This window comes from Sinocyclocheilus anshuiensis, unplaced genomic scaffold (assembly GCF_001515605.1).
Source record: "Sinocyclocheilus anshuiensis isolate Anshui unplaced genomic scaffold, SAMN03320099.WGS_v1.1 scaffold115, whole genome shotgun sequence".
Lineage (NCBI taxonomy): Eukaryota > Metazoa > Chordata > Actinopteri > Cypriniformes > Cyprinidae > Sinocyclocheilus > Sinocyclocheilus anshuiensis.
Window position 1 is genome coordinate 666,360 of NW_015548219.1, and position 12,234 is coordinate 678,593.

Consider the following 12,234-nt stretch of genomic DNA (forward strand, 5'->3'; position numbering starts at 1 on the left):
TATATATATATATATATATAATTTAAATGTCATAAAATAATATATAAAATATATATTTATAGAGGAAAAAGCCTTAAAAACATGACATTAAAATATATAACATTAAATATATATTTAAAATATAACATTAATATAACATTCAAAAAATATAAGTGTCACAAAATTAAAAAACGGTTAGCCCTTCAGAGCTTTTAAAACTGAAATTAGCCACTAACTGTTAATGTTAAAAGCATTAATGCTGCTTTGTAACAGATATTTTAGAACATATTTTAAATGGTTTTCTTGTCTCAGTAGCATTTAAGAACAGCTCAGAATTTACATGCTGGTCTGACATGGTTTAAGCTAGTTAGTGCCGGTTTAGCTGGTGGATTAGTTTTGCCATACTGTTCACCAGCACAATACTTTTAAATATCTTCTTATAACCGTTCTTATTGTTTTACAATGAAAGATAATGTTATCTTAAAAGTGCAATACAAATGTAATCATCACAAAATTGAAAAAGACAGGCTGCTTGAGATCTTTTGAGGTGAAACATCTTGGACGTCTTTCCCACTGACGTTTTAAATCGGAGCGCAACAGCTGCTTTGGGTTAGAAGCTGATGGCATCGTTTTATCATCCTCCAGTGCGGAGGTAAAAATCGATAGCTAAACTTTTCATAATCCTTGGTTTACTTTTCCTTTGATTTTAATGTACAATCGCTCACTTAAAATGTCACAATCGCTCACCGCCACAACGTTCTTTTTTCAGATACACCGGAGTTAAAAAGTTCAAATCATGATGGACACAAAAGTAGTCCGTACCTTGGTGATGACATCGGTCCAGTAGATCCTGTTTTCCAAAACATCAAAGTCCAGTGCGGAGACCTCCTTGACCCCGGTGAGCGGGATGGGCACGTCGTTGCTGTTGGTGCCCAGAGAGATGCTGCGTATGTCAGCACGGTTGGTGAAGAGCAGGAACGCTTCTGGAACCACACAAGTGCGCAGATCACTCAGCAACTCCAAGCCCATGGGGCAGGCGCAGCTTAGACCCTGAGGCCGATGGAAACACAGGTGACTGCAGCCGCCGTTGTTTTCCGCACAGCCGTTAGTGCCTGAACACACACAAATGGAGATCTATGGATCAGCTTCAAGGCCATGCATTGATCTCACAGTGATATAGTGTTGCTGTTTGAAGTCCTCCTACTAGTTTTGTGGCAGAAACCATTTTTTATTAAATTAAGCTATTTATAAATTAAATATTACACATATATAATTCTGTCAGGACCACTATCGTCAAAATGATTGACACAGTTTGGTTTGGTGGTAAAACTCCCTGCCCATCCATGCAGCCTGTCATGAATGAGCAGGGAGAGCAGCAATAATAACCCCCAAGGGTAAACAGAACAGAACAAAGCAGATATCATTAATGTACTTAATTATATTTAAGTGTAACACATTACTCAAGATAAAAGGAGATAAAAGATTGAAAGCCAAGTCCTGACTGTAGCGAAAGGAGGAGTTGGGGATGGAGAAGGGTAATTTGCTGATGAGCAAGCGAAAAAGGGTAGATGTATAGCTGAGGGATATAGGTAGATGTGATCAGCTGAGTCAGCCGATGCAAGCTTGACTCACGTGACCTGCCAGAACTAACGCTATACGCTTAATAAATATTTTCAATATCAAATGATAAAAAAACCTATTATATCTATTGTAATTTGTATTTATCAGTTTTATTTTAGTATAACTTTTATACTATATACTAGTATTTATTAATTATTTCAGCTTTTTTCAATTCAATTTTTAATAGTTTCAGTACAAGTTATTTAATAAGGTATTAATAAATTATTTATAAACAATTTATTAAAATTAATTATTCTAAACACTAACATCAATATTTAAAAATAAACAAATGTATTATTATTAATACTATTTTTGTTCATAAGCATGAATCAATTAAAAAAATATAAATTATAAAAAATAAAATCAAAGTATAAAACATCAAATACCATCAAATAAATATTTTTTGTTAAAATATCAAACAAATAATAATTGTATTTAGCATATCACATATTTTAATAAGTAATTTACTAAGATTTCAGGGGTATTTAAAATATTTTTCTAAACAATTCAAAGGTGTTCCAGGTTTGACATTCTTTGTCCAGATTTCTAGAAGAATCAATAACTAGCAAAGGTCACTGGATATGATAAATATATAGTATTTCACAGCTATACATCTTAATATGTAATCACGCAATTAATAAAAAAAGTAACTAGTTACTAAAAAAGTAAGCAATTTGATTATGAACGTTTTAAAATGTAATCCAGATTACATGTAATCCGTTACTGCACAGTACTGCATATATCACTGTTCTGATTTTCAATGTACCTTTCAGGTCAGAATAGTATTAAAAGTAAGAGGTCTTACCAAAGGTCTCTGAGACTTTTGTGGCTTTGAGACCCATGAGGTCAGGGAGCTGCTCGACGATGACCTCACGTGTGGCGTTGGCGATGTGAACTCTTTCGATGCTCCTCCTCTGCCAATCCGTCCAGTAGATATACTCTCCCAGCAGCGTAAAACCAAAGATATGAGGTAGTTTGTCCTCTAGAATGGTCATCCTATTAGTGCCATCCACATTAATGACCTGTGAACAAAAAAAAAAAATCAATTAGGTTTTGTCCCTGGTCACCATTCATCTTCACTGCGTGATCATCTCCTTTTGTGTTCCACATAAGAAAGAAAAGTAATACAATACATTAGGATGAGAAGGTTTTATGTTTAAATGAACTAGGCCTATCTCTTTAAGAAAACTGACAATTGTAGGTGGTCAGATCAAACAATTTCAATTAACAGCAGAAAACAGGAAACAAATGAACAAATCAGCCTGGATCTGTTTACGTTTGCCAAACAGCTGCACACCACATGCACCATTGGACAGATCTCCAAATACTCAGATATTTGAACTGCCATAATTGCAGTATCCTAATCCAAACCAGCTAGGATTTCCCAATTGTGGAAAAAAAAATCCCCAACCAAATATGTAACTGCCAAAAGAGTAGCTATTTTAAGTCATTACAGAGTACGCTCGCTTGAGCATGACTCTTTGAATCTCTACGTTTAGTGCTTTTTCACTAAAGAAAGTGAAATATACTATTCCTATTTCAGTGAACGTGACAAAATAAGATTCCAGTCACAAGGGCTGCATTACAGGGAGGAAAATAACGCAAACTGATATAGGGAGTGGAGCCAGGACATGCCTGAATCTTTAAAAAAAAGAGAGAGGGAGAAAAGCAAGAGAAAGTGACAGATGGGAGGTTGAAACCAAGTGGGTTGCTGGGAATTGGGTTTGTTTCTGAAAAGGTTGCAATTACCATTTCTGGAAACCGTCCTGACATTACTACTTCTCAAAATAGACGGCTTTCCATTTTTCACATTTAGCGAACGGGTGTCAGTTGCAGTAAATGCTACCCACCTAATCAAATACATTCTGGAAAAAGCTTGAAACGGGCGAAAAACTGCAACGAAAAACCTCGAAAGCTACTAGCTTTATCCAGGCTTATTACGAAGGCCTGCAACTGATCCGAGTTCAAACACTTGCTTTCTCTTTCCAATACCAGAAAGCACCGTTTCACCACTTCATTGAATTCATGTTGATAAAAGCATTCCATTTTATTATATATATATATATTTTAATACATGTAATGTACTCATCATGCAGTCATTACTGGAAAGCATCCATGCTTTTTATGTTGCAAAAGCTGTTGGGAGTTTTTGACATCCTATACCTGTGCAATCAGACACTAAGAAATGCAGAAGGCTTTTTTTTTTTACTATTTTCAAACCGCCTGCAGCCAGATGTCTTTGTTTGCCGAATGAAATCCATGACAGTTTACTCTATCATGTCTTCTCCCTGAATGATGAATGAGATTATAAATGCTCAAACGAGCAGGTCAAGATTGAGTGACGGGCATATTAATGCAGCATATTGTTCCTGGGTAAAGTAGCTCTCCGAACAAAGACTTCCTGTGCGCTGTCTTTCCCAACCCAGAGTTCTTCCTGTGAGGACCGGTGGAGGGGGATTTGGGATTGGGGCGGCTGCCAGGGAGGGGTGTCCACCTGATTTATTTCTGTAATGAAGGCCTGCGGAGTGGCTGACTCTCAGTCTCAGTAAAGAAAGCAAGAAGAGAGACGGAACAGAAATAAGTGCACATTATTTTAAATTAGCACCTTCCTTTCTCAGTAATTTCAGCACTATGGTGGAATCTTGTGGGGGGTTGGGAGGGAAACTGGTATATTTGCCACCTCTGAGAAGGCAAAGGCTATGTTGGAAGTAGCATACGACCATACTATGTGTAGTATTTTAGCAGAATGCAGTACGTATACTGTAATAACATACTACTTTTACAAAAAAGATTAAATTCAGAGCAGAACCAACTGCATCAAGTACACGCTTTCATTTCGAGTGTGACAAATAAAAATAAAATAAATGTAAATTTTTAAATTTTTTTTGTTGACTTCTCAACATTTAACAAGACGTTTTTTTTTTTAAACAAAACTGGATTCAAAATGTAAAATAATTATTATTTCTGAAATAAACAAGTAATGATGTCAAGCAGAACCAAAAGTTTCCATTTTATATTCCATATCATCTCACACACTATAACATATATATATACATACATACATACATACGTACGTATGTATGTATATATATATATGTATATATAACACTCCCTAAATAAACATGGAATTTGTTAAAAATATGCTAAAATAACATTATGAAATATCTATCAATCTGTCTATCTATCTGTCTGTCTATCTGTCTGTCTATCTGTCTGTCTGTCTATCTATCTATCTAAAAATTGCATATATAAATAATAAAAATATACATACATACACATTTACACATACATAATTAAATTTATTATTTGTGTGTTTTTTTATACATGTACACACACATTTAAATTGATATAAAAAATAAAAATAAATAAGAAGAATTGTATTAATATGTAGTATTTTAGATTTGATGACCTATAAAATAATCATATTCATTTCCAAGATGATATCTGGATGCAACTTTCTCAACTAAACATGAAATGAGGTCATCAAACATTTGTTTCATATTGCACACTGTTTCACATATTACTTAAGAATAATAATAAAAAAAGTTTACTTTTCCACATTGTGTACATATACATATACATATACTTTTTAATAAAAAATGGTACATAGTATATACTAGGCCTATGCCTGCAGTTCACACTACATTAATATTGCATACTGAACACAGAAATCACAGATGATTTCTTTAACAAAGAAGGAGTGTGGCGTTTTGGTACTTGGAGAAGGGAAAGAGATGTGAAAGGAAGTTGAAGCTGTTGTGAAAGCCTCCTCTTTCCTCACAGTTTGAGACAGCGGAGGCGCTGACACTCTGGAGGAATGCTAACAGACAGAGACAGTGGGCTGAAACCACAATGGTACATTTTTCTTACACTCCTCCTAACACATAGACGTCTCGAGGGTTTAAACCGGGCGCCTTCCTGCGGGATGCAGACTTTTCTCAACCCTGGAGAAAAGGTTAGAGGCCTACAGCACTGCAGAAGCATGATGAGATGGGCCAGAACTTACGCCATCGCTATGTCATAGTACCACCACAATACTTTTTTTTCCAAAGGAGGTGATATGAACATGCGTTTCAAGCTGCCTTCTGTCTTCTGAAAAGGCCAGGATAGGGTTTTCAATGGAGGAGGGGCCCCAGACTACAAAAGTGTTTGGCTTTTCCCACCTCCTTCACAAAGCCATTGACACATGACGTGACAAAATGGTGTTTCTATGGCACCAATGCAGAGCAGAGACACAAAACACACCCATGGACCTTCCCGGAGGCCTGTCAGGCATCTTGTGTAGTACTCTACAAAAATATTAAGCACCACAACTGATAAAAAGAAATGATTCATGAACACCAAATCATCATATTAGAATGAATGAAAGGTCATGTGACACTGAAGACTGGAGTAATGATGCTGAAAATTCAGGATTGCCATCGCAGGAATAAATAATAGTTTAAAATCTATTAAAACAGAACACAATTATTTTAAATTAGAAAAATATTTCACATTTTTACTGCTTTTACTGCATTTCTCATCAAATAAATGCAGCCTCAGAAAGCAACATAGATTTCTTTCAAAAAATACTACCAACCTGATTCTACCGTTTTAACATTTGTAAAAAACTAACTTTGTGGGATACATAATCTTATAAACAGTGTTGGGGAGTAACTAGTTACATGTAACAGAGTTATGTAAATACAAAATAAATGTAACTGTATTCTGTTACAGTTACTGAGAAAAAATGTGTAATTAAATTACAGTTACTTATGAAAATGTTAACCATTACAAAGGGGGTTACATCTGAATATTTTCACACACGTACAGATTTAATTGATTTCTTTCACAAATTGCATTGACTGCTCTAAAATATGAGACACCAATGTTTCAGGAGTTTAGGACACAGAATAGGCCATGCTTATTTGATTTCAATGTATGATTTTAAATCAGTATTTAACCTCAGAATGATCTCAAAGTAAAAAAGAGGTGCTAAAAACTGATTTTGTGGCGGCTGTGTTCGAAAATGACATTTTTATCATTTTAATTCAAGTGATAAAGGATTTTGAATGTCTGACAGTAATTAGTGTTGAATACTACTTTAAGGTTAACCCTGCCTGGTTTAAATGTTTGAAAATGAATAATAAAGCAATAAAGTAATTGAAATAGTTACACTACTTGTTACATTTTAAATAGGGTAACTTGTGTAACTATTACATTTCCAAAGTAACCTTCCCAACACTGCTGTTTAGGTTTAGGCCTACATGGTTTTAAACACATATTGTTTTCTCAAGCTTCAGAACAAAAAAAGCGAGGTTTGGCCCAATTTTCCCATAGCCGCCTTTAAGTGAAATAGGAATTCTTTCCACTTGTGTAATCAGGAGTTTTATTGGATGGCATACCTTGCCGACATCTGTTTCCCCTTTTCTGCACAGCGTTGGACATTGTTCCTCTTGCACTGACCCCTCCTGTCCACTCCACCACTGCATCCCAGCAGCATTCCTCAAATCCCGTTCTACAAACTCAAACTAGCTTGCTCGTTTCTGCGGGAGTTGAGTGAAAGGGAAAGGGTGGAGTGCTACAAATCTAATTCAATGATCTCTCGCAAAACCATACATGTTCGTTCAAGAGATCAAGTTTGCAGCTGATCAATTTAGAACCCCAGCGAAGTTTCTGGAGTGTTTAAGGGGGATGGGAGAGTGAAATGAGGGGAAACTGACTGGGGGAAGGTGAGGCCCATAGAAACGCATGGCTGCCAGTACACACAGAGGATGTGTGTGTTTAAGGAGCGGCCAGCTGCCGAACCCCCTTTAGACCTCAGCAAACACAGGAAGGTCTCTGGAGGTCACCCAAACACACAAAAGCAGGCACTGGGGGGACTGAAGACTGAGATTTTAGACACAATGCTAAAAACTAGTAGTATATAGAACACTAACAGAGTAGCTGAATGCGTTTGCGGTGTAGCTAACAGGAATGAAGTAGTACAAAAATAACTAAATCAAGTAGTCAAATTAAAATAGTTCTTTATAGTTTCTGAATATATATATCTATTACCTATTAAATAAATAAGCTCAAATAAACAATTAAACAAATCATTGCATATTATTTATAATAAAAAATATTATGTATAAATACATATATGATAAAAATTAAAATGTAAAAATATTAAGCAGCAGTTTTCAACATGGATAATAATAAGAAATGTTTCTTGAGCAGCAAATCAGCATATTAGAATAAATTAAAGATCATGTGATGCTGAAGACTGGAGTAAAGATACTGAAAATTCAGCTTTACATCACAGGAATAAATTATATTTTAAAATATATTCAAATAGAAAACAGTTATTTTAAAATGTAATAATATTTCACAACATTACTGATTTTTAAATCAAATTGATGCAGCCTTGGTGAGTAAAAGAGACGTAAACAAAATCTTAAAATTAAACCCAAACTTTTGAATCAGTTGTGTGTGTACTGTATATATGCTAAATAATTAAAATAATTAATAATTATATATTTTTTGAAATAAAAGAATTTAAAAATAAAACAAATAATGATCCTTGCGGTAATTTCAATATGTTTCACACTGCTAAATTCACAGCCTGGCTAATAAATTGTACCACAAAAACTTGCACGTTGATAGTCCTCCTGTCAGCAGGAGTCTTTCTTCTCGCTTACAAAAATGCTATTCATTTTTTAGAGAGACAATTAGGCATGGCCATCGAAACTGAAAGGAGGGTGTGCCTTTTTTCTCTTTGACTGCCTTTTTTGCTTCACCGAGACTTATGTGGTGAGAAAACAGAGTGTGAACCCTAATTTTGATGAGGAAAAACATAAAAAGTACACAACAAAGACCCCCAAAAAAGTCTCATCAATAACGACAAAAAGTCAAGACACTGAGCTTTTTCTTCTTCTTCAAAGCCAGATTGTAAAGAGTGTCCTGGCACCAGGGTGCCAAGCAAATTCAATATGAAGGCAAACGAGGTGACAGCATGGCCTTCGAAAACACAGAGCCATTGAAAAAGAGAGAAGGACACAACAGAATTAAATGAAGGCTGAGCTCATCAAAAAAACATTTCTATGTATAATACAGAAATGCTAAACTCATAAAGGCTGTTTAACACATCAGGATTGATTTGAGTAACTTTCATGGTGCGAGTGTCCGCAAAAAGTCACTTACAGTAAGTACAAAAAGTTTCACTCTATGCCAAAATATTTAGCAAGAGAGCTTGCAAGCTGTATTAACAGAATAAAATGCATAAAATGGTAAGTATATATTTATTAATAGAGGGAAAACTATTTAAAAATCTATTTTTAAATTTATAAAATGCATAAAATGTAACATTTTACAAAATGTAGTTTACTAATAAATATTAAACTATTTTAAACTATAATATTAATATTTACAAAATATTAATTAATTTATGAAATTACAAATTTTGCATAAATATTAAATGTATTTATATAAATATTATATATTTTGCTTATTATGTGTCAAACAAGACACTATAACTCATAGCAACATATAATTTGAGAAACTCACTCTAGATAAACTAGAATGCATCGCAATTTTAAGATAAGCGAGGGACATCTGTTTTCTTTGTTGTCCATAGGATTAAAGTGTGTTCATGCGTCAAAACAATTGGACGGCGCATGTGAAACTTGTAACATAGAATATACACAGCCACAATATAAAATCCTACAAAATAACCTCCCCTTTCTGCGTGAGCTTTGAAACATCATCCGATTTCACCTGAGGTTTGGCCAGCTCTTCTGACAGGCCGACTCAGCTGTGGATGATATTATCTTTTTATCTGTTGTTTGCTTGTGTAGGCCAAGAACAGCACAGCCTTAATTCAAACAGAATGATCGGCCACTGCTTCTCTTTTTTTTTTTTTTTAAACCCAAGAGTCCAAACCCTCATGCCTCTCTGTTCTGCTCGGCGCTGCGTCTGCACTTCCTCTGACTTTGATAGAGCTCGTGGAGACAAGTGCTGAGAAAGTTCCCGATGAGAAGCGCTGGTGGATCAAAAAGTGAATGAAAGGAGCGACTTGATGGTTGTGAAATTGCAAAAATATTGACTCGTGTTCCTGCAGGTCATCTGCTCGCAGATGGCTCCCACGGACTACTGGAGCCCTGAGAGGGAAGTTATCATTCCCATGGCCTCAATTGACAGCATACAACAGAAATCAGCATGTTAAACAGTCAGTCTCTAATATTTATTATAAGAGCCACATTTAAGATCTTTTTTGGATGTCTTGAGAGATAAAAGCGATATTAAAATGATATTCTAAATATTTTATCTTGCCAAATAAGCTGTTTTAAAGGTCTGAAGACAAAAACAAAAGATAGACCAATGTAAACAGAAATTTAAATTAAGTTACCATGTCAATTAACATGTTAAACACTAGTTTCATTGAGTCTGTGACGCTTTCAATTTGGACGTAATGCCATTGAATCTTGCTGGCACCATCTCTGGTTTTAAGGAGACATGTAGACCAACCTCGCAAAAATGCTGGTATCCTGTTTACTCGATTCATAAACAGGCCAACATAAGTAAATACATCAACATCCGGTGGATATCTGACATGACTTTCAGACAGCCAACGCTTCTTTGGGAGGGGAAAAAAAATAATAAATAAAAAAAACCTCACACGCCCAGACTCGGGGAGTGGAGCTCTTATGTTTTGACAAAGAGCAGTAAGATGAGAAGGTCAGACAGTAGAGAGGAAAGTATTCATCTTACCTAAACTGCCATAAATGCAACATTTAAGTTTATATAAATGTGACAGCAATGAAGCATCAAAAACAAATAAAAATCAATAATATTCTCTTTGCTCACACAAAAAAGTAGTGAAATTTCTAAAAAAAAAAAAAAAAGATTTTTAATTGTTTTTGACATCATCTTATGCTCATCAAGGCTGCATTTATTTGATCAAAAATACAGTAAAAATATAAATATTTAATGTTTTCGCATTTTCTTGGTTAAATAAACATTACATAAAAAGAGCGATTTGTTTATTTTATTATTTTATTAACATAATTTTTTTATTTATTTAATATTTTAAATAAGAATTATACATTTCATAGGGTTTTTATGCATTTTTACATTTATTCCAAAATAATAACGAAAGGTAGTAACAATTTGAACAATATTTTGGAACGACTTAATTAGTAAGGCTAACATTAGTTAACATGAACTAAGAATGAACAACACTTCTACAGCAATTATTAATCTAAGCGATATGCTATTTACACTAAGTGCAAATAACTACAGATCCTATTTACACTATGTCAGCAGGATCTTCTGCTATTTATACTACTTATTTCAAATAGTGGCAATTATCTGCACCTTAGTATTGTAGAACATTATAAAACAGTATGCAATCATAACATATTGAGTGTAAATTATCATTTTTATTCAAATTATTAAATGGATGCCACCGTATTGGGAGAATATAAGCCCTCCTTACATCTACCTGATGTGATAAGAGATTTGAAAATGGAGGAAAAAAAAAGTTCGGTAAAGGGCGGAATCAAACCCGGGTCGATCGCATCATAAATGACTTTGGTACGCGCTTTACTGTCTTCGCCACTGAACTTGTTAATTAACTACTGTCTTTTGTAGTAACCTTACATTGATAGGTGGAGTTAGTGTAAATAGCTTCTGCCAACAAGGCGGCCTATTTGCACTTAGTGTAATAGACACTCCGTTTTTTAATAGTGAACTGATGTTCAGCTGTTCTTTTTAATAGTCATCTTATTTTCGAGTCATTGTCATGAAAGTCCTGTAAACACTGTCACAGACACGAATTCATCAAGCTGAATGCTCACTAACTGACACGGTCATCACGTTTTCAGGCCATTTCAAGTTTTATTTTGACGTGACACATAGCAGTGATATATCTAAGCAGGTGAGTTGTTTACTTACTTAATATATAGTCAATAACGCCATCATTTTCTTCATTCAGGCTGAGAGCTCGCACGAAAACAAGAGGCAGGATTTATCGCATGAACCAATCACATTCAATCATAACCGATCATATCCAATCATATCGCGATGGAGGCATTGCCTCCTCTCACGTGATTTTCCCCCATTCATTCTCAATTACCCCCACTAAACCCACGGCACACTAAGGGGTCTCTGTTGTAAGTCAATGGGCTGAAGGGAGGCAAGCCTCCGCAAGTGTTCTACCTGCGGGTGTCGCTGTTGGACAGCGTTACTTTATAAAAACGAGTGACTTTTATACTTTTAAAGGCACAATATGTAATTTTCGCCGCTGGAGGGCGCGTATTCAAAATAAACAAAGAAGCAAAGGTGTGGTTTGATGATGCCGTGACTGAGTGTGGAATCATGGGAGTTGTCGTCTTCATCCCCACAGCCGATGCAATTGCTGCCGCCATGTCGTAAAGGTGCTGTGTGTTTCGTTGTGAAAGCGAAGCTACTTTGTTTTGCCTTCCAAAAGAGGCCGATATCCGCTTCGTCATGCCTAGACCTGATCCGTGCTGGTCGCTGGAGGACTGTTTCCTGATCCTGGATGAGCAGACTACAATGCCGGCTGTTCTGACTCACAGACTAAGTACGTTTTCATATTTAAAGGATTTGCCACTGATGATTCAAACGTGAGTTTTGAGCAGTGTAGAGTAGCGCTTG

General features: G+C 35.4%; 1 protein-coding gene across 1 annotated transcript in view; it reads right to left on the reverse strand.

The window, feature by feature from the left end:
- Positions 1 to 12,234, reverse strand: part of LOC107654131 (low-density lipoprotein receptor-related protein 5-like) — an 85,679-nt gene that overhangs the window by 29,619 nt on the left and 43,826 nt on the right. The window contains exons 9-10 of the mRNA XM_016441066.1: positions 2,405 to 2,621; positions 802 to 1,091 (exon numbers count right to left, since the gene is read on the reverse strand). Of these exons, the coding sequence (XP_016296552.1) occupies positions 802 to 1,091; positions 2,405 to 2,621 (507 nt within the window). The remainder of the gene's footprint in view (positions 1 to 801; positions 1,092 to 2,404; positions 2,622 to 12,234) is intronic.